Source organism: Calidris pugnax, unplaced genomic scaffold, assembly GCF_001431845.1.
Source record: "Calidris pugnax isolate Ruff unplaced genomic scaffold, ASM143184v1 scaffold41, whole genome shotgun sequence".
Lineage (NCBI taxonomy): Eukaryota > Metazoa > Chordata > Aves > Charadriiformes > Scolopacidae > Calidris > Calidris pugnax.
The window spans coordinates 1,620,168-1,643,663 of record NW_015094509.1 but is presented as its reverse complement, the minus strand read 5'-3'; the positions used below and the strand labels follow the sequence as shown (position 1 = coordinate 1,643,663).

Here is a 23,496-nt window from a genome sequence, read left to right as displayed (position 1 = left end):
TCAGGCGGTGAGCGCCCCACGCAGCCCACCCCGGGGGGAGAAAGGGGAGAGACCTTCAGCCCCCACAAAGGCCGCTGGAGCCGCTGCCGAACCCCCCGCCGCCTCGGGGCGAAGGGAAGCGCCTCACGCCGCCTCCGCCCGCGAAAGGCCGCTGGGCCCGCGGCTCCGCTGGGCCCGCCCGCGCCCTCCCTCTCCCCGGGAGACCAGGTTGCTCCAAGCCCCATCCAGCCTGGCCTTGAACCCCTCCAGGGATGGGGCAGCCACAGCTTCTCTGGGCAACCTGTTCCAGTGCCTCACCACCCTCACAGCAAAGAATTTCTTCCTAGTGTCTAATCTAAATCTACCCTCTTTCAGTTTAAAACCATTGGCCCTTGACCTGTTACTACAGGTCCTAGCAAAAAGTCCCTCTTTGTCTTTCTTTAAGCCCCCTTCATATATTGAAAGGCTGCAATAACATCTCCCCAGAGTCTTTGCTTCTCCAGGCTGAGCAACCCCCAACTCTTTCTCCATCCCTCTGAGCATCTTCGTGGCCCTCCGCTGGACCCGTTCCAACAGGTCCATGTCCTTCCTGTGCTGAGGACTCCAAAGCTGGACACAGAGCTCCAGGTGGGGTCTCACCAGAGCAGAGTAGAGGGGTATAATCACCTCCCGTGACCTGCTGGCCACACTTCTGTTGATGCAGCCCAGGATGGGGATGGTTTTCTGAGCTGCCAGTGCACATTGCCAGCTCGTACCCAAGTTTGTCACCCACCAGTGTCCTTGAGGCCTTCTCCTCAGGGCTGTTCTCCATCCATTGCAGCCACCAGTCTGTATTGATACTGGGGATTGCCCACACCCAGGTGCACTTGGCTTAAAACATACGCATTTGGAGCAGAAATAACCAGCTTTGGGAAGGATCCTGGTATGGCAGAGCAGCGTCTGCACAGGGGGAAGCTGTGTCACCATCTGCTCCTGGTAACTCAGAACCTGTAGCACCCCCCATGCATCTTCTCAGCCTGTCCCCCTCCTGCTTGTGTGGCCTGGTGAGTCCTGCTGCCACACAGTTGCCTGTTGTGATCGAAAGTAATTTCTCCCGCATTGGTTAATGTATTTTTCCCAATTTTCATATTATTTATTTACATAATAAATTAATTATACAGGTATGTGAAATCACAAGTTCTGTGTTTTTCTGCCCATCTCTAAAAAAGTATACTCCTTCAGGGAAAAAGTCATTCACACTGTCTAACTGTGGGAATCTGACCTCAGCTGCTTGATGGAGAGACAAAAAAAGAAAAATCTGAGAACATCAATGGTGAGAACCAGAGGGACACCAGCAGGGCGAGCACAACGCAACAGACCAGGGATAGATACCAGGAAAGGCTCTTTGTGTAACGGTTCTCCTTTCCACACCAGTTTGAGCTATGAGTAACCGGTCTGATGCCCTAACGAGACGGTACCAACAGCACATTCCTAGTTCCGTATCCATCCCCTGTGACCCAACAGGAGTTGGAGTGGAAGAGAAAGGGGAACAGAGAGCTCCCATTTGCCAGGCGTTCCCCCTGCAGCTTCCACAAACAGGCAACCATTTGTCTTGAGAAGTCTGGGGGATCTGATCCCCGTCTGCTGAGACAGCTCTGAACACGTCTGTGTCACTGGGCTGGGGAGGTGGTAAGATGAGAGCTTTAAGCTTTTATTTGGCTCTTATGGAAAACTTCAGTGTTTTTTACATAAATGAGTTGACGCTGACCACTGTTTTTATCTCGATGTTAAGGTTAATCAGTGTTTCCACTTTGAAATCTGAATGAAACACACCTTTCTCATACACTTTGTTTTAAAGTTATCAGTGAAAACCCCTGTCTGAAGTGGTGCTTTGAGCAAGAAATTAACAAGTACCCCATGAGCCTCTGCAGGCCACAAACTAATGCTCAGATGCCAAATACAGTCTTTAACAAATGTTTATGATATGGTTAATGGATCCGTTGTGATGCATCACAAATTTAAAAAAAGATAATAATTTAAACGTGGAATGAAGAGTAAATCGCAACGCTGCAGTTTCCTATTGATGAAGTAAGAGAACTTGAAGCTTTATTTTCTATCATCTTCTACACAAAACTGAAATTGAAGTAGTTTTGAATATATGGACAATCAGAAGAAACTAGTTTGAGTTACACAAAATAATTTTACCTAAAACAAGTTGGATTTTAGTAAAATAACATTACCTTCAGAATCCTCGGGGAGGCAGTGCTTACTTTTCTGTGTATCTCCATGGCTAAGTCATTCCCAGTCATTTCCAGTTCACGGACCTTGTCTCTCTGTTGCCTACGTGCTGTTTTATTGTCCTAATGAATAAGCGATCGCACGTGCTGACTGTGTCCTACATTTGGGCAAGGAGAGGTGCTAGAGCTGAGTATTTTAAGCTGAGATCAATTTTGATTTCTAGCATTGTGTCTCAAAGGGCCCTAGACTCCTGACATGAATTTTTTAGCAGGCTTTTCATGTCTTAGGAGTACGAGAAGGAACGGAGGAAGTCAAACCTCAAACACTCTCTGATACACAGTTTGAGACAGATCACATGGTCAATGGTCATGTGAGAACACAAGAAAGCAAAAACCAGCAAATGATGATAGAAAAAGCCCTGTTTTAATGGACCAAGTATTTTACATAAAATAGGATTTTAGCATTTGGAACACGTAGCTGGATGAGAAATTTACTTATGCAGTTTCTGATTAATGAGAATGATACAGCTAAAGTTTTCCATATGGTGAAATAGCTATACTTACTTCACCTATTTATGGCCACTGTCATTTTAGAGTTCCTTAGATACTGTAAATTTGACACTGTGTGTGGGAAGTACAAGTATTATTTTTGCATGAGTGATTAGTATTTAACGGAATCAAACGCTTTCAGGTATTACCGATTCCCACTTTGCTTATTCAAATGCAGTTTGCTTGGACAGTAGACAGTAACAACGGAATTAAAATCAGGCTTACATTCTCATTCTGGCACACAAAAAAGTTATTCTTACAATCCTGTTAGCAGAATAGAAGATTTTTTTCATGTAAATGGATTTGTGGGGTTTTCTTTTTTTCCTTTTGTTTCCAAATTAGCATAGCTGTAGATTTTTTGGTCTTGGAGAACTCTGCTATTTCCCTGCAGATTTCATACACTTCAAATGGCAATATTATATATTAATTACATATTAATATATTATATTAAAACACTATTATATATTGTATTATTCTAAACTTGTTCTAAGAACAAGTGTATTCTTTTCTGTTTGCTGTCAAGATTTTTTTTGCAACTGAAACATCTGCAATCCTTTTCTCTTTTGTTTTATTTGATCTATTTCCCATCTGCTCCTGGTAACTCAGAACCTGTAGCACCCCCCATGCATCTTCTCAGCCCGTCCCCCTCCTGCTTGCGTGGCCTGGTGAGTCCTGCTGCCACACAGTTGCCTGTTGTGATCGAAAGTAATTTCTCCCGCATTGGTTAATGTATTTTTCCCAATTTTCATATTATTTATTTACATAATAAATTAATTATACAGGTATGTGAAATCACAAGTTCTGTGTTTTTCTGCCCATCTCTAAAAAAGTATACTCCTTCAGAGAAAAAGTCATTCACACTGTCTAACTGTGGGAATCTGACCTCGGCTGCTTGATGGAGAGACAAAAAAGAAAGAAAAATCTGAGAACATCAATGGTGAGAACCAGAGGGACACCAGCAGGGCGAGCACAACGCAACAGACCAGGGATAGATACCAGGAAAGGCTCTTTGTGTAACAGTTCTCCTTTCCACGCCAGTTTGAGCTATGAGTGGGTATTCCTGTAACTGGTCTGATGCCCTAACGAGACTGTACCAACAGCACATTCCTAGTTCCGTATCCATCCCCTGTGACCCAACAGGAGTTGGAGTGGAAGAGAAAGGGGAACAGAGAGCTCCCATTTGCCAGGCGTTCCCCCTGCAGCTTCCACAAACAGGCAACCATTTGTCTTGAGAAGTCTGGGGGATCTGATCCCCGTCTGCTGAGACAGCTCTGAACACGTCTGTGTCACTGGGCTGGGGAGGTGGTAAGATGAGAGCTTTAAGCTTTTATTTGGCTCTTATGGAAAACTTCAGTGTTTTTTACATAAATGAGTTGTAAATTAATTATACAGGTATGTGAAATCACAAGTTCTGTGTTTTTCTGCCCATCTCTAAAAAAGTATACTCCTTCAGGGAAAAAGTCATTCACACTGTCTAACTGTGGGAATCTGACCTCAGCTGCTTGATGGAGAGACAAAAAAAGAAAAATCTGAGAACATCAATGGTGAGAACCAGAGGGACACCAGCAGGGCGAGCACAACGCAACAGACCAGGGATAGATACCAGGAAAGGCTCTTTGTGTAACAGTTCTCCTTTCCACGCCAGTTTGAGCTATGAGTGGGTATTCCTGTAACTGGTCTGATGCCCTAACGAGACTGTACCAACAGCACATTCCTAGTTCCGTATCCATCCCCTGTGACCCAACAGGAGTTGGAGTGGAAGAGAAAGGGGAACAGAGAGCTCCCATTTGCCAGGCGTTCCCCCTGCAGCTTCCACAAACAGGCAACCATTTGTCTTGAGAAGTCTGGGGGATCTGATCCCCGTCTGCTGAGACAGCTCTGAACACGTCTGTGTCACTGGGCTGGGGAGGTGGTAAGATGAGAGCTTTAAGCTTTTATTTGGCTCTTATGGAAAACTTCAGTGTTTTTTACATAAATGAGTTGACGCTGACCACTGTTTTTATCTCGATGTTAAGGTTAATCAGTGTTTCCACTTTGAAATCTGAATGAAACACACCTTTCTCATACACTTTGTTTTAAAGTTATGAGTGAAAACCCCTGTCTGAAGTGGTGCTTTGAGCAAGAAATTAACAAGTACCCCATGAGCCTCTGCAGGCCACAAACTAATGCTCAGATGCCAAATACAGTCTTTAACAAATGTTTATGATATGGTTAATGGATCCGTTGTGATGCATCACAAATTTAAAAAAAGATAATAATTTAAACGTGGAATGAAGAATAAATCACAACGCTGCAGTTTCCTATTGATGAAGTAAGAGAACTTGAAGCTTTATTTTCTATCATCTTCTACACAAAACTGAAATTGAAGTAGTTTTGAATATATGGAAGAAGAAACTAGTTTGAGTTAAACGAAATAATTTTACCTAAAACAAGTTGGATTTTAGTAAAATAACATTACCTTCAGAATCCTCGGGGAGGCAGTGCTTACTTTTCTGTGTATCTCCATGGCTAAGTCATTCCCAGTCATTTCCAGTTCACGGACCTTGTCTCTCTGTTGCCTACGTGCTGTTTTATTGTCCTAATGAATAAGCGATCGCACGTGCTGACTGTGTCCTACATTTGGGCAAGGAGAGGTGCTAGAGCTGAGTATTTTAAGCTGAGATCAATTTTGATTTCTAGCATTGTGTCTCAAAGGGCCCTAGACTCCTGACATGAATTTTTTAGCAGGCTTTTCATGTCTTAGGAGTACGAGAAGGAACGGAGGAAGTCAAACCTCAAACACTCTCTGATACACAGTTTGAGACAGATCACATGGTCAATGGTCATGTGAGAACACAAGAAAGCAAAAATCAGCAAATGATGATAGAAAAAGCCCTGTTTTAATGTACCAAGTATTTTACATAAAATAGGATTTTAGCATTTGGAACACGTAGCTGGATGAGAAATTTACTTATGCAGTTTCTGATTAATGAGAATGATACAGCTAAAGTTTTCCATATGGTGAAATAGCTATACTTACTTCACCTATTTATGGCCACTGTCATTTTAGAGTTCCTTAGATACTGTAAATTTGACACTGTGTGTGGGAAGTACAAGTATTATTTTTGCATGAGTGATTAGTATTTAACGGAATCAAACGCTTTCAGGTATTACCGATTCCCACTTTGCTTATTCAAATGCAGTTTGCTTGGACAGTAGACAGTAACAACGGAATTAAAATCAGGCTTACATTCTCATTCTGGCACACAAAAAAGTTATTCTTACAATCCTGTTAGCAGAATAGAAGATTTTTTTCATGTAAATGGCTTTGTGGGGTTTTCTTTTTTTCCTTTTGTTTCCAAATTAGCATAGCTGTAGATTTTTGGTCTTGGAGAACTCTGCTATTTCCCTGCAGATTTCATACACTTCAAATGGCAATATTATATATTATATATATTAATTACATATTAATATATATTAATAGGTTATATTAAAACACTATTATATATTGTATTATTCTAAACTTGTTCTAAGAACAAGTGTATTCTTTTCTGTTTGCTGTCAAGATTTTTTTTGCAACTGAAACATCTGCAATCCTTTTCTCTTTTGTTTTATTTGATCTATTTGCCATTCATTTTCTGTACCAGATTTATTATCAATACTTTTATTGTCAGCCTTTGCTTGTATAGCCCTAACCATCAGCAAAACGCCCAGTGTCCCACACCTCACACAGCTACAACCTGAGGCAAATTAATTTCTAGGGACCCTTCCCGGTAGCCATCGCCGGCCGCGGCTGTTGGGCGCAGGGTACTTTTGCCCTTCTTCCGCTCCAGATAATCCTGGGCTCATTTTAATGCAAGAAATGTAAGTAAAGGCTATACATGAAATACCTATAGCCCTAACCATCAGCAAAACGCCCAGTGTCCCACACCTCACACAGCTACAACCTGAGGCAAATTAATTTCTAGGGACCCTTCCCGGTAGCCATCGCCGGCCGCGGCTGTTGGGCGCAGGGGGTGCCAATGCTGCTGCTACACCTGCAACTGACAGCAATGGACATTTCACTCTGTGAGGCTTCACTTCAGAGGAAAGACTCTCAGAGGGCTGGGAGATGCACTGGTGGCCAAGCTCTGGAGCAGCACAGCAATGCACTCCAGCAGCCCAGAAACCAACCCCATCCTGGGCTGCATCAAGAGAAGTGTGGCCAGCAGGGCACAGGAGGTGTTTCTGCCCCTCTGCTCTGGTGAGACCCCACCTGGAGCTCTGTGTCCAGCTCTGGAGTCCTCAGCACAGGAAGGACATGGACCTGTTGGAAGCAGAGGGCCATGAAGATGCTCAGAGGGATGGAGCAGCTCTGCTGTGAGGACAGGCTGAGGGAGCTGGGGTTGTTCAGCCTGGAGAAGAGAAGGCTCCGGGGAGACCTCATAGCAGCCTTTCAATATCTGAAGGGGCTACAGGAGAGCTGGGGAGGGACTCTTTGTCAGGGAGTGCAGTGACAGGACAAGGGGTAACGGTTTTAAATTGGAAGAGGGGAGATTGAGATGAGGTACCAGAAAGAAATTCTTTGCTCTGAGGGTGGTGAGACACTGGAACAGGTTGCCCAGGGAAGCTATGGGTGCCCCGTTCTAGGTATTCAAGGCCAGGCTGGATGGGGCTTGGAGCAACCTGGTCTGGTGGGAGGTGTCCCTGCCCAGGGCAGGGGGGTGGAACTCGATGATCTTTAAGGTCCCTTCCAACTCTGACCATTCTGTGATTCTATAAAAAAATCACAGTGTGTGTCAACACCAGCTCTTCACAGCAGAGCTGACCGTGCCAGCAGCACTCACAGCGGACGGGAAGAGAGAGTTGAGTGCCTCAGGCTACAGCACTGGCACAAAGCTGGAGAAGGGCTAAGGGCCAAGGTGGCACCAAAGAAAAATCAACACTAATGCAACCAAAGCCATCACATCACCGGTGCTGGCAGAAATCATAAGGCTTTCCCTCAGGTGTGGCTGGAAGGGATGGACACATTTCCTCACTGAGCAGCTCAGCACCCTGCAGAACAGAACCTCCAGGAACCATCAACCTGGTCTGTCACCAGGAGCTGAGAGCCCACAGCTCCTGCAGCAACTCGAAAACTGTGGAGAGGACCAAGAAATACAACTCGATGCTCAGGTGCCAAAAAGGTTTACAAGAACCAGGAGAGATGAACAGCGCTCGCTGCAACGGAGAGATCCTGAGCTGGCTGAAGACAAACCTCAGAGCACAGCTGTGCCTGCAAGGACACAAGGGGCAGGAGAAAGAATAAGGTATAAACTCTATGTTGTGGGATTCACTGTGAGTTACCGATTTCACCATCCAAGGTCCCAGCTGGCTTCAGCAGACTTCAAAAGAAAAGGCAAAAAAGAGTGACACCCCAAGCTCTGACCGAGTCCAGGTCCCAGGACAATGAGAATCTGCAATAGCAGAGCTCACCCCTTCACATGGTCATACTTAGGGGGTAAAAATACAAGTTTTTCAATAGATTTTTAAAACAACTTCCCCAGCCCCAAGGCGTATCAGGAGACTCTGGAGATGCAATACATCCTCTTTCCAGTGGCCAGAACTGCAGAGTTACGGGCAATTCACTCAGTGAGCTGCCCCCACGGGTAACCTCCTCCTGCCCCCACAGCAGGATTTATACCAGCTACACACAACAGCTCATTCTGTGTTATTTAAAAACACCAACAAGAAAGAACACAATGGTGTTTGCTTCTTTTATTACGAAAGATACAAAACCACAGAGTGTAGTGAAGTTATCATTAGAAACATGAACTTTTTTTGAATGAACTTTCTATTTACATACACAAAATTCCACAAGTGGAACAATATCAAATGTGAGACACATTATCAGAATATACCATATATACAACCTCAGAGATGTTGTATCTCTGCTACTCTATACATGATTGTTACACAAAAAGTCAATCTCTACCTGTCTTACACAAGTATTTTAAATTAAGCTTATGAGACTACTCAAGCAAAATAAAGTAGAATCTGGGCAAAGTTCTGCTATCTGAATGGTTACTTTATAAATATAGTATAAAATAATATTAGAGCCAGGTTTTCAGCCAGGCTCTATCTTCTGTTGTGTCAAATAGCCCATGCTCCAAATTGCTGGAAGTAAAATTATGGAAACTATTACTGGTTTTTATTGACATCAAACCAGAAATACCTCAGGAGTCAAAGACTCGCTGGTTTTCAGATCACTGATCAGTTATTAGGAAAAGCAAATCTTTGTTTTTATTTTTTTAGAACTCTTCCCTTGAACAGCAAAGCCAAATAAAATCCTTGAGCTTGCTTTGTGTGATGAGACGTTCTGTTAAAAAAATAAAATACAAGAGGACACACCACTTTATTTTTAAAGTGGAACCAACTACTGCTTAGTAAAATAAGGCACTACTTCCTTTTGATCAGACCACTTTGCCAGATTTTAGTTTAGCTCCATTTTACAGAGAGAAGTGATTTCAGCAATGCCACTGGTGACAGCAGGAGGGATGCTGTTCAGAACTGTTGCTCTCCAGGCTTGGATGGTCTCAACAATACCTTCTGGGTTGCTGGAACCCAAGTCACACAGTGAATATACGGCTGCCAGCTGCACACCCCAGGGAACACCTGCAAAAAGTTAACACAAATCAGCTTATAGAAACTTTGGTATGCAATAATGATTTTGGGAAACCTGAATCTAAAGAAACTACTAGTTCAAGAATTGGAATTAAAACATGTCAACAATTGGGATGCCTAAAACAAGAAAGCAGCAAGATAACAACCTGCACACAAATTCCGTAACATCTCATTTTATACTACTCTTTACAGTTTTCTGAATTCAACAGGTTTTCAGTATTCAAAGGGCATAACATATTTGAGCATCTAGTGATTTTACTCTAATTAATGGTGATCAGACATTTAATGAAAACAGTTTTACACAGAGTCTGAAACAGACACAGACACGTGCCGTTTACTTGGAAGAACATGAGATAACAAGGAAGAAAAGTGATACAAGGAAAAGAGCTTCCTAACATCAATCAACACTTTGCTGCAAAAGGTATTTAACATAACGAGTAACGTAGCGATATAGATCTCTGGTGCCCTAATTGCCTGGCTTTGTCTCAGTCAGGAATTGGGACTATCTTGCAATCTCCCAATACAACAATCTTGCCAGTAGCAAGTGTTCTTTGTCTCAAACAGAAGGGAACACACGTGCTTCGTTAACTTCAGAAGGGAAAGGGCCTGGAACTGAAAACTGTTTGTGCTGCTGTGCACCAACACAGACCTGCACAAGCTGCTTGGGCACCTGCTTCTCAGTTTGTGGGTGTTCTGTTTACATTGGCAAAACTTCCCATTGCAGATGTTAGCTAGAGCTCCTCTAAATAAACATTACCTTCCTCTTTTGCGTGCTGTACAAACAGCCCAATCACAGAACTAATATTCTTCACTGCAGCAAGATATCCCTCCTTCAAACCTATTTGGCCCAATCGACCTGGAAGAAAAAAAAAAGGTTACTACATATCTGACATTAAGTGTAAAAATTAGGAAGTTTATCATCTAACTGATTAGCTGTTGAACTATCAAGAGAAGATGCAAATTTCAATTACAAGAATTAGTCATTCTTGTTACCATGCTGTCTCAGGTACAACAGTTGTCCTATTCCTTTTGTGACTAAGGACCCCAAGGCATTTTTACATCCAATTGATCCAACCTTCCGCAGGTTTTACCATTTGTAACTGCAAAACTCTCAAACAATGCAATTTCTATTTAACAAACAATATTATATAGCCTACATACTGGAAATACCTATTAAAACTCAAAGCTTATCTATTTACCTTAATAAATGGCATCTAGATCACAAATAAATGAATTTAAAATTGCACGAGGAGGTATTATGTTGCATATAAAACCTTATTTTATATGCTTTTCTATAAAGTATTTGTAGCTACAGGTGATTCAATTTTAAATACATAAAATATGCTGGTATTTGCTATCGTGAAATCAGAGTAATGTCTCCCAAAACTTAAGCACATGCTTTCCACAGGCTGACAAACAGAAAATATCTGCGTAGGATTGTGAAAGTTTGGCTTAAGGTGGAAATTTTTGAAGGAAATGGAAAAAAATAAAATTAAGGTGCAAAAAGACTTCAATTCACTTTCCAGGCAGGCTGAGGCTTCCAAAGGACACACTTACACAAAGCAGGAGTTCAAGCAAGAATTGAGATTACTTACCAATTAGCCTGAGTGTCAGTGCTATAACACTGTCAGGAACGGATTGGGCAGTTTCATGCCCCTTCCTCTTCTTCACCCATTTGTCCATAGAAGGCCAAAGCACTTTGCTGTATAAGACAAGTAATTTGAAAATGTGCATGAAGAGGCGGTACAATATTTATACAATAACAAGTACAAGTGTTTCCCCTCTGTCTACCATGTGTTGCCATAGCTCCCCTGGCATCTTCAGTTCACCTGCTAGGGGAACTAGTAATAATCCAAGCACCCCCAAATCTGAGTAATGTAAAGAAGGTTTTAAACCCAAAGAGTCGAAGCCAGCTTTCTGGAGGAACCGCTCCTGTTCAGAACAGAGGCCTCTCCATCTTCCTGCAAGATTCTGCGTCTCTGCCTGAAGTCAAGGACTTACTCACTGACTTTATAGATGGACATGAAATCTGGTTACTTTCCATGTCCTGCTGAGATGTTATGCAAGCTTCTTATAACTGAAAATTCAGAGTTGGCATGTTATAAGTAGGATCTGATGCTTGTTTCTAAACCTGAAAGGACCTGAGATAAGGCTTTTTTCATCCTTAAAATTATGCTAATCGATCTAGTTACTTGTTATCAGCACACCCCACAGAGACAGTCAGCTCTCAAGGCTTTACTTAAAGTGACATACCTTTCACTGAAGCTATTTTATATTAATTTTTACAATATTTCACTAAAAATAACTTCTTTACTATTTGAAAGCAAGGAACTCATATAAGAGACTTGATGATGATTTTAAGTTATTTGCATTTACTTTATACACAATGATTACATTGTCATAGTCAAACAAAGGCCATTTTTGCAGATTCTACTAGATTATGTAAACTCTACTTAGAAAATAGGGGCTGTCAGATCAGGGTAGGTATCAAAGATCAGGGTAAGTATCGAGATGAAGCCTTTCACAGCAAGTTCAGTATGCGCTGGATTACAGGGTTCAAAGAAAATTTAAGACATTGAATCTAAGTATTATAATGATTTTAGAATTAAAATCAACCGAAATCAGACTAATCCACTCCTGAGTATGGTTACATTTCACTTTCAACACTGAAGGAGTGCTAGTTACACATCAAAAGTTCCTCCTTCACTTCCTAGTGACTGGGGGAGGGGAATCCAACACTGAAGTTCAGAGGAACAGTCAATCATTTTGCTTTGTTGACAAACAATCCATCTCAAAATCATTCACAGTTGTCCACATATAACCATTTTTAAAGCAATTCTTTATTAGAAAGGTTCACAAACATTGTTAATTACTTGGGCCAGTACCATAAAATCCTACATTTCCTCTTTGATCACTCATTCTATATTAAGATAAGGCATTCAAACGTAGCAGTCTAGGTCTCACCAGGTTAAAACACCCTCATTTCTAAGTATCTGTGCAATCTTTTAATCATGTTAAAAGCTAAGTCACAGTGTCTCAAATCTGGGGGGAAAAAAAAAAAAAACCCAACACCAAAAGAAACCACAAAAAACCCACAAAGGCAAACATCTGAAAGAAATGCTTGCCACAATACCTTATAACGTTGTCATGGGTCCAGTCCCACTTCAGGTGAGAGCAGAGCAGATCAACAGCGAATACGTACTGCCAAGCATCCCCACTCAGATCCTCTCCGTATCGCTCGCTCGGTTGAAATCCTACTTTTGGACACAACTGCATTTCTAAAAGCAGGTTTGAGACCATAATACCAGCATCTAAAGAGGAACTCTGGAATTTTAGAAGGTGATTATCTTAATGCATGGAAATTTACCAACCCAGAACCAAACTCTTTACATTTATTTGATCCTGACTGTGTGTCTGCTTGAAGGCTAGGGCCCTGGTAGTTTTGAAAGCCAGTATTAATGCTGGGCTTGCTTGTTGGAAGTACTACATTTCTATAAATACCAAGTGAACAAAGTTCTCTTCATTCATAGCCTGCCTATTCCTGTCCTGACACACTGCTCCACAGCTGCCCTGGGGCTGCATCTGCATGATAGAAATTTGCTCCTACTAAGTGTGTCCCAATTTTCCCTTTTTGCAACATCCCTTTCAGGATGCCTGCTGAAAACCAACAGAAATTAAACGACTCGCCCAATGGCTCAAAGACTTGAAGTCAAATCTCAAAAGTCCTTAGATCCTTAACACTGGTAATCCTCCTTCTGCCACCTCACTTCAGTTTTGTACTGATCATGCCCACTGCCTATGAAATTAATTTCTGATATTAATTTTTGAGGTTTTTTGGTGATAAATGGGTATTTACATTCTACTTCACAGAAAGGTAATGAGCAAGAGACAGGCTCATCTAGAAATTAACTGTGATAAATAATTACCTACGAAAGACAAACAAGCCCAACACATATTAAAAAATCCCAACAAATCAAAAATCAGACCTCAAAGAACAAAGTCAGTTCCATGGAGGGACAGAATTCCCTAGTCCAAGAACATTCTAGTCGAAGTTTAAAAGCAATGTTTACTTTTAACAGTAAATAGGAGGGATTGGTGTTTAGTAGGAAAACCAAGAAAAGGGATGTGTTCTAGTAAGGGTCTAGACGACCCCAGGAAAAAGGCCTGAAGCAGCACGAGTTGTGCCATGGTACAGACTCCAGGAGAGACTCACAGGGAATCTTCACACCCTTCATCACAATTAAGGCTCTTGATTTGATTGAGCCAGCAAGGCAATCAGTGGGGACCGAAGGCGACGCCGACAAGGAAAGGTGACCTTACCTTCTCCCAGCTGAGGTAAGCACTCAAAGAGCCCAGCGTCTCACTGCTTGCTCTCTGCCTGATGACTAATTGCATAGCTGTGTTAATTGCACCTTGGAAGACGAATATGTCAGACCATACATTTATGATAAATAGAATCAATTTTTCTGAATCTGGAAAGTCTAAGGAAAAAAAAAAAAAGAGAGAACAGATTAAGTTTTTAATGTTTAAAAACAAATACATACATATACATATATACCAGGCATTAAAAGCTAGTACACTCTTCAGCAAGATAACCAGGAAAGAAGGCACCGAATTCATGTAACAGCTGCAGCCCAGGGAAGGGCAGTCACACTAGCAATACTAGCACATGACAGTCCTAGGATCAAATAAGAAAAAAAAGAGCCAAGAAAAATACATCCCCCCCCAAGCCACCTCCTCCACTGTAATTGCACTCTTTTTTTTAAGTTAAAAAAAAAAAAAAAAAAGGCACTATAGTTCACAGTTCACTAAGGAGAGCAGTCTTGGGGCATTGAAGCTGGATTCTTTTAGAACAAAATTAAAATTAAACTGGAAGATGCACTCCAGAAGCCTACTTAACACACTCCAGTCAGAAATGAGCAGTCTGATCACTGGATCAAAAAAAAGAGCCAAAAAAAATACCCCCCCCCCAAGCCCCCCCCCCCCCTGTAATTGCCCTCTTTTTTTTAAGTTAAAAAAAAAAAAAAAAAAGGCACTATAGTTCACAGTTCACTAAGGAGAGCAGTCTTGGGGCATTGAAGCTGGATTCTTTTAGAACAAAATTAAAATTAAACTGGAAGATGCACTCCAGAAGCCTACTTAACACACTCCAGTCAGAAATGAGCAGTCTGATCACTGGATCAAACTAGAGCTAGTTCTAGAACTAAAAAAAAAATAATTCTGAGATGTGTAATAATGTGAGAATCATGTCCTCAGTACAAATCCACAGTACTTGCTAACACCCGGCACCCACACAGCTATGAAATCCACATACAAAAAGAAAAACAAAACAAAACAAAAAACCCAAAAACAAACAAAAAACCCCCAAACCCAATGTTGCAAACAAACTCTCATGCAATTCAAATATGAAATCTGATATTGCTCAGCAATTTTCCAAGACTCTGTCAGGGAAATTATACAAATTGTATGTGAGCATATATGAATGATGCATGTCAAAATCTGTATTTCCATAGACACAAAAAAACCCCATGCTACTGATATAACTGAATAAACCTAATTCATGCAATTAATTCAGAGGAAGTATCTGATAACTCTGTATCCAGAACTATAAGAGTAAGAGAGGACAGAGTTCCAGGCCATCAAAAGGAAGCTAAAAGACCCTTCTGAGCACCAAAGCAGAGATCTTCAAGGCAAAATATTAAAACATGAGTGGGCAGAATGCAAGCAATAAAAGTGACACTGGAATAAGCAGGAGGTAGATATTACTTTCATGCATGAAATGCAATAAACACTACTGTCACTATAAAAAGCTCAATGGGTCTTCCTTCTTCACTTCTGCATAACTTCTACATTTTTAGAAAGACCCTAAGGACTAGAGAGCATACAAAAAAATACTCAAATCAAGAAGCTTTAATGGATTCACTGAGCATGAAAATTTACAGTTTCATCCAACATCTTGGATGGATCTTCTCTACTCCGAAACCCCTCATCACATAAGAATGAACTTTTTTTGTCAGAACAAGGACTATTGCTAAACTGGAATTATCCACATGCTGCACCTTGAATTGCCTGAATCTGGGACACTTCAAAGACTCACTCAGTGATGAGTAAGAGTTTAAGGGGCATCAAAAGAAGCAAAGAAAAAAAAGGAAAAAAGGAGGGGAACAGAGAAGGGGTAAAAGGAAAAATAACCAAAGAATGGTAACATTTAACTTATGGTCATTTAAGGCAAAATACCTGGAAGGAGAAACAAAACAAAAAAGGATGGACAAGAAGCCAAGAGAAGAGATGATGTCAGTACTGATTGTTTATAGTCAATTGGCAATTGTGCAGCTGGCACACAGCTCACCGTGTGTTGCTGTAATTCTGATGGGAATTAGTATGTGAAACTACATGAAAGAGAAAACCCTAAAATAAATGCATTGTAATCAGATCAAAGGAACAAAATTTAAAAAAACAAACAACCCTTAAGATGTCTTTCAGCTGTTCACACTCAAAAGGTAACAATATAACCACAGAACAACCTCAACAGGAATTTATGCAATTCAATGGATAGAACAGAAAAAAAATGCAATGAAAATCTGCAAATAGCTATTGAATTTTGGATCTTACCCACAAAAAGACATGAAAAAAAGGGGGGATGATTTGTATTTGCACGAGCCCACAAAAAGACAAAAGTACCAAGGTACCACAAAACAAAAGGCTTAATTGTTAATTTAGACTAAGAAAAGAGATCTGACAAGTAACAGTTTCCAACAAGGTGCAGTATTAAAACTATTAACATGAAAAAAAGTGAAAGAAGAGTTATGATGGATTGCATGAAGGACAGAAAAACAGGTAAGAAAACAGGAATTCCAAAAAGAACCCAAGCAAAAAACCCCAAACAAACAAAAATATCCCAACTCAACAACAAAAAAGATAATTAAGAACAAAATAAAATCATACTCCTTAATAAGATTAAAAAAAAAAAAAGAGAGAGAGGGATGTTATACGAAAGATAACCACTAACTGAAGCAATCAGAAATTGTAGCATTTCACTCCTCATTGCAACTTTTATTTTATTTTAATTTGAAACACAGATACCACTATACTGGTGTGTGTATATATACATTTTTTTTTTTTTTTTTTTTTTTTTTTTTTTTTGTGCCCTGGATGGCTTGATATTTTCAAACCAGGTGAAGTCCTTCCAGAACTAAGCTGGACCCTTCATTTAGTACAGTGACAATATGTATGTATATGTGTGTGTGTGTGTGTTCCCTTTGTTACAGGGAACGACAAGGGGGGGGGGAGAGCAAAGGAACCAAAAAGAAAAAAAACTCTCAGCCAAGCGAGACTTTGGATAATGGGAAGTAATAAAACTTTAAGGAAGACACTTTGCACAAATACACTGGTTTTGGTCAAGGTATTGTCCAACTCCTGACACTATTTTAAACGAATACATGTTTTTAAATCACATTTGCTTTAGGAAATCAGTGCTTACTCAGTTAAAAGAAGAGAATACTAATAAGCAAAAAGTACAAAATTCCCTGGAATCACAATATCATTTTGGGGCAAAGATGAAAGCCCAGAGGATCCTAAATAAAATATTTATTTGGAAAAATGAGTAGACTACCAAAAGCCCAGGTCTCACTGAATTGAGACACGGGTGTGGAGGAACTATGAGAAATGAAATTCCTTCCAGAACAGTCTATACTAGAGAAAAAAGTCTTAAGGAAAATGTCCCGTTCACAGGATTTTTGTTTGTTTTTACAAACATCATCATTCTGGAGCACTACAGCGAAGGCACAGGGCACCTTTAAGATACAAGCCCACGAAGCCATACGATACCTTCTTTGAGCAGGCTATAGCAGAAAAGGCGGGCTCTTTCCAAATCTCCCAACTGTCGACAAACTCCTGTGTAGACTCGACACAGAGCCTGACTGAAGTTGTAATTTATGGCATTCTTCTGAGCTTTGAGTTTATTGAGAATAACATGCAACAAGGACTCTGCTAAATGCTATAAGGCACAAAAAATACAGTTAGACCGTGATATCCTTGAGAATATTTGATAACATTATAGTAGTATGACAAGTAAAAAGAACTACTACCTCATTTGCAAGAATACTGTTTGCATATAAAAATGCAGAAAAGTAAATGAGATCTATGTATGTATTTTCCACCACCAGGCTTTCACCCTGACAAACCAGACCAGGCGCACACGGCGTACACGTGTGCCCATGAGGAGGATGCACTTCAGGCTTTCACCCTGACAAACCAGACCAGGCACACACGGTGTACACGTGTGCCCATGAGGAGGATGTACTTGGCCTTCTCATCTCTCCAACTCCCTGGAAGGAGGGTGTAGCCAGGGGGGGTCAGTCTCTTCTCCTAAGGAGCAGGCCATGGGACAAGAGGAAATGGCCTCAAGCTGCACCAGGAGAGGCTTTCATTGGATATTAGCAAATTTTTTTTACACTGAAAGGGTTACTAAGCATTGGAATGGGCTGCCCAGGGAAGGGGTTGAGTCACCATCCCATCAGCCCAGGGAAGTGGTTGAGGCACCATCCCATCCCTGGTGGAATTTAAAAGACGGGCTGACATAGTGCTTAGAGACATGGTTTAGTGATGGGTTTTGTCAGTGTTAGGTTGATGGTTGGACTAGATGATCTTAAAGGTCCCTTCCAACGTCAACAATTCCATGATTCTATGCTAATGCAGAATAACGAAGATAAACATGGAATGAAAGGGTATGTCACTATTGCATATACAACGCAGTTTATCTTACTCAATTGAGAAAATAAAAACAGAGGATGAAAGGGTATGTCACTATTGCATATACAATGCAGCTTATCTTAATTGAGAAAATAAAAACAGAGAATAAAACCTCACACTTTTAGAGGAACTCCTGCAACCATTAATGCTATCCACTACAAAAAGCGCTGCAAAAATAAAGTGGTTTATCATCAGAACATCAGCAGGAAAGTAAACATTTAGGTGGTTTATCATCAGAACATCAGCAGGAAAGCAAACATATTTACAAATGCAATTTTGCACCACTGAACCATAATTTCTAGTGAAGTTCTGTATTTTCTTAAGTTACACATATTTAGATGTCCGATAACCTTTTAATATGACACTTGGGCACTACAGATTGCCTGAACAATTTAGAATTCAAATACTACACACTTACACTCTTTTCATCTGCACAGAAGTCATTATTAAAACACAAAATTAAAACCTACGCTACTTACCTTGTTTTTTATACCAAATTCATAGACAACTGCTTTCTCTTCATCTCTCATTATTGGAATCTTTGAGATATTGCCAACATACACGTGACCTTTAACAACTGGTAACAGGTCAAAACAGGACTCAGCAATCTTCTTCAATGCCGAAGAAACTTTCTGGCAGTCGGGATCAATAACCTTCTTTACTGGTAGTGATGCTTCTAAACTGGAACCGTGTGCTGAATCACCGATTTCACAGCTTTCATCATGCAAAGTCTCCTGCATTTCAGAGACTGTATTTTCAGTATTTTCTGTAGCAGCAGTATCACTGAGCTCCCGCTGCGGTGGTTCACTGTCCAACCTCAACCTCTTTGCACTTCTTGGCATAGAAACTGGCAACAGCGTCCGTTTCCCAAGATGATTTGATGAGCTTGAAAACAATTGCTGATTTTGAACATCTTTGCTTTGATCTTTGCTACCATCAGATTTCAAATTGCTCCCAGTTTTAACAAAAGCAGTTGATGTAGATGCAATTTCTTTGAACCCACCTATTTGAGCCACAGGTCCTGGTAAACTTTGGCTGTCTGAAACTGCACATCTGTTAAGCTGGATATTTCCTTTCAGAATGTTTAGTGTCCTTGCCCTTGCAGACAGTTCTGGGTACATCGTGTCCAATATTTTCACAGAGTTCTCCTGAGGAGCCCCTGGAGCAGCACTATCAGCTGCAAGCAGAGGAAATCTTCCTGGGACAGGAAGTGCATGCTTTGGAATGGAAGTACAAAATTTCAAAGGTGAGGAGCGAATCCTTCTACCTCCTGACCTTTCTGAGGGTGAAGGAGGGGAAAATAAAAGAGCAGATTTTACTGCTGGAGTATCTGTTAACGGAGACATGAGAGGCGGAACAGGAGTTTCACGTAATGGGGATATCAGGTCATCAAGAGGGGAAAACAAAGAGGATTGACCATTAGCAGACATTACTGGGGACAGGGTACACGCAGCTTTCGGGGGAGTAGCAACCAAAGGCAGTAACAAGGGGGGCAGAGGGGGACCCATCTCTTCCCGAATTTTATTTATAGTCTCAGATGAGCAGTTTGTTGGCATAGAAGTATCAGCATTTGCAAGAACTGGCTGAGTTAGTTTAACTTTGAGAGTCTTTGTTTTTCTTTTACCTTGAGATAGCCTCTTTGATAGCTTGGCATGCACTGCTTGGGCAGCTGTCTTGGCTGAAACAGTCAAGATTTCAGATGCTTCTTGGTCTTTGCACTTCAATTTATTGCTATTTTTGATAGCTACATCCACACCAGACTCTGACTCCGACACACATAACTCCTCAAATACTGTTTTTTGCAGCTCAGAAAGCTGCCTAACTGTCTGACAATTGCACTCTACATCAGATAGGGCTGGATTTGGAAGACACTTGACAACTTTTTTTCTATTGCTACTACCTAGGATAACATTGGTGGTGTTTTCTTCTATGTTGCAAGAAGAGCAAGTTTGATTATGATTATATTCTTCAGACACTGAGAGCCCCATATGAACAGCGTGTGATAGACTTTGCTCCACATTTGACTGAAGTTTTTCAGAATCATTTTCTTCTAAGAAATTGCCAAGTGCTAACGTTCTTGTATTTAATTTACTAGTTTTTGCAGCCAGTCTGCAAGTTTCTGAGAAGCTGGTTAACATCTGGCATGGGGGTAATCTATTTTTTGAAACATTTGGCATCACAGGGCTTTCTTTTGATGCCTCAGTTTTGAACAGACTTTCCTCACTGTCATTGATGGATCCAGCTCTGTTGGAATCTATGTTGCACTCACTACCACCCTCAGTGTTTTCAGATGTTACTAACATACACTCTCTTTTCCAAGAGGCTAAGTCTTCCAGACAACCCTCCCCAACCACACTTGATAACTCATTTGCAGTGTCTGCAGAGGTGTTTGTTTCACAGTGTGTATCCGTATCCACCACAGTGTCTGCTTTTAGATGACTAACTGTCAAAGTATCTCCTTGGTGCACTGTTGAATGAAGCTCACATACTTGGTCATCAGCATCAACAATGGCACCAGTTTCCAGAGCTCCCAGTGCGATTCTCCTGGAAGCTCTCAGTTCCTTTCTGAAGGTGGGAACACATTCAGAACACTTAACACACCTAACTTTTTGTACAGAACAGTCTTTCTCTTCAGATTCATTGCTCTGCTCTGGCATATCAAAGTCAGTTTTAGACCTTTTAATGGCCTTTTCCCCAGATGCCTCAAAACCATTCAATTCTTTGCTTTCTCCCCCAGCTGTTAGTGAATCAGTTCTAGAAGGATCTGCTCTAACCTCCCACGTAGAAGTTCTGCATCCTGATTCTTGACAATCAAACTTTTGGAGAAGAAAAGTATTGTTATTATAAGAGTTTGCATCCAGGATCTGTGATTTAACAGATGTCTGTGGTTCTTCATCTACTGGCTGCTCCTTCTCATCTGGAATTTTCCCTTCATTTTTGTGTACATATTCCCTCTCAGGGCACTCCGCTTCTTTGCACGCGTTGCCTTTTTCAGCAGACAGGATCTCAGCACCATCTTCCAAGCTTTCTGAAGAACAGTTAAATGCACTACCCATAACACTTCTTTTATCTCCTTTGTTTTCCCACGTACAGGAAAAAGCACTCTTCTCTGTGAAATTACTTTCAACAAAACCGACAGCTTTCTGAAGACTGAAATTTAGATCAGGAGACATTGTGGGTTCCAAGCCAATTCTCACTTGAACAGGAGAATCCGTTTCTTCAGTATTTATACAGCCCATCTCCAAGTCCTCTTCAGCAGAAAAAGCCAAGCGACTGTCAAAATCCATTTCTACAGCAGGCTGGCAGATATTCTCTGAAATATTATTTTTCTTCACAACATTATCTTCCCAGTTAAATGAGCTGGAACAAGTCTCAGTTACCAATTCCTCGCTTTGTTTATTTAATTCCCCTTCTATTTCATCACATTTAACATTTTCAGTTACTGAGAACTGATTCAGAGGTTTTGCAAACTGTGCCTGAGAAGTACGATTACTTTCTCCTGCGACAGTAAGGCTGGGTACCACTGAATCTAACAGCTCACTGCTTTCCTCTCCTAACTCCTCTGGATTAACTTTGAATTCAGTTTCCTGAGATTCAAACACTCTGAAGTTTTGAGTTTTGGACAACCCACATTCTAATGTACTACACAGGTTTTCAGGTTGGTTTACTTCACCTTTAATTTCTGTAAAATCCAACACAGAGGAGTCACACTTGGCTGTGCTTTCTGTATCAGTAACACATGCTGTCTTTGGTAGCGCAAATATACTTTCAAAGTCTGACTTCTCTTGTGATAAATCACTACCATTTTCTTCCTGGTGTGGATTGCCTTTTAAACATCCCCCCTCCTTTTCATCTACTAATTTTCCATTTTCTGCACTATGCAATAGCTCTGACGGTTCAGCTATTTCTAGAACACTGTTAAATTTCACGGCTAGTTCAATAGTTTCAGGTCTGGTTATATTCATGTCTTCAATTTTGAGCTGTTCATCATCTTTTGGAAAGGCTGACAAAGCCTCCATACCCACATTTTTGCCTATGTCATCCATAGAAAATGAATTTCTGATTCCTCCAATAGCAGACCCAGGCAAGTAATGTTTAGAGACGTGGGCAGTCTCTGGTTCGCATTGTCTGTCCGCTTCACCTTGCGATGTTTGCACACACAGTTTCTCCAGTACCTCTTCACTGTCATGGTTTATTTCAGAGCACTGAGAGTGTGCAGAGGTCACAATAGCACCAGTGTTTTCCTCAGTCTCTGTAATTATTCCCTCACCATCACGCTGTAGCATTAGGTCTTTAGGACACTCCACTTCACAGAAGGATTTTGAACTACTGAAATCAGACAATACATTTTCAGAGAGTTCTCTCTCATTATTTGCCTTTGCACAGAGTTCTTTCATCTGTATTGCAGCTGTTATTTCCTCTCCAATTATCACTTGTTTTATGCTTTCCCCTACATCACTTCCTGTATTAGTTACTTTGATTACATTTTTTGATTCATTTTGAACCACTTCATTCTTTATCGACACATCAGATTTCTCCTTAGAATCTTCACTTTGAAACACAATGCATTGCTCAGGTGACAAATGAGTAACATTTTGGGGAACAGATACTGCCCTAGGAGTTTCTCTCTCTCCTGATAATCCTTCTCTTTCTGCTTTCATTAATTCACCATGCTTTTCACGTGTACCCTCATAATCAACAGCTCTGATTAAGATTACATTCTCCTCTGTTTGCTCTACCTCTCTCTGTTTTTCCATCTGATTCTGAGGCTTGAAACCGTGTAACATAAGATCAGCTGGAGAACCTCCCTCTCCACTGTGCATGTCCTCACTATCTCCTTTCTGTTCTTCAGTGGTTTCCAATTCACGTGCTGTTGCCTCAGTTAGTTTTCCCTTCTCAGTTTCCACATTCTCAGAATTCTCCTCCAAGCAATCACTGTCAGTTTCCATGTTTGCAAGTAAAGGAGCAGCTTCAGCTTGCTGTGTTTCTGCATCTCTCTCCTCCTTGCTTGACATCTTTGGACTAATACAAACATTCTTTTCATTCCAACTCAGTGAGATTTCTGTATCCAGACCACGCTCACATGAATTGCTCTCCTCCGTGAGGCTGAATGCATTACAACTCTGAGGCTGAAATTGTTCTTCTTGTAAAATATCCTCCACTGCAGAAGCACTACAATCAACTTCGTCATCGCTGGAATCTTTGACTTCTCCAAACAGTATATCCTTTAATGAAAAATGCAAAGTTAATATTCCAAAGCTTAGTACAAGTTTTAAGAGCTATTTCTCTAAACAAATACACTGGTGGCCCTGACATGCAGTGGTTTTGAGATCAAGGTTGATCAACAGAATTACATCCTTCTCCATTATTGTTCTTCATA

The 23,496-nt window shown here is 41.0% G+C and overlaps 1 protein-coding gene across 2 annotated transcripts in view; it reads right to left on the bottom strand.

Moving 5' to 3' along the window:
• Positions 1-8,444: 8,444 nt before the first annotated feature.
• Positions 8,445-23,496, bottom strand: part of LOC106902235 (little elongation complex subunit 1-like) — a 31,676-nt gene continuing 16,624 nt past the window's right edge. Inside the window, exons 13-19 of one of the 2 annotated variants that reach the window (XM_014965566.1) lie at positions 18,596-23,341; positions 17,193-17,361; positions 13,686-13,846; positions 12,499-12,689; positions 10,961-11,067; positions 10,123-10,221; positions 8,445-9,356 (exon numbers count right to left, since the gene is read on the bottom strand). In XM_014965566.1, the coding sequence (XP_014821052.1) occupies positions 9,175-9,356; positions 10,123-10,221; positions 10,961-11,067; positions 12,499-12,689; positions 13,686-13,846; positions 17,193-17,361; positions 18,596-23,341 (5,655 nt within the window). In that variant the 3' untranslated portion in view covers positions 8,445-9,174. Of the gene's footprint in view, positions 9,357-10,122; positions 10,222-10,960; positions 11,068-12,498; positions 12,690-13,685; positions 13,847-17,192; positions 17,362-18,595; positions 23,342-23,496 lie in introns of those variants that run through there. The other variant, XR_001414456.1, reaches the window with a different exon arrangement.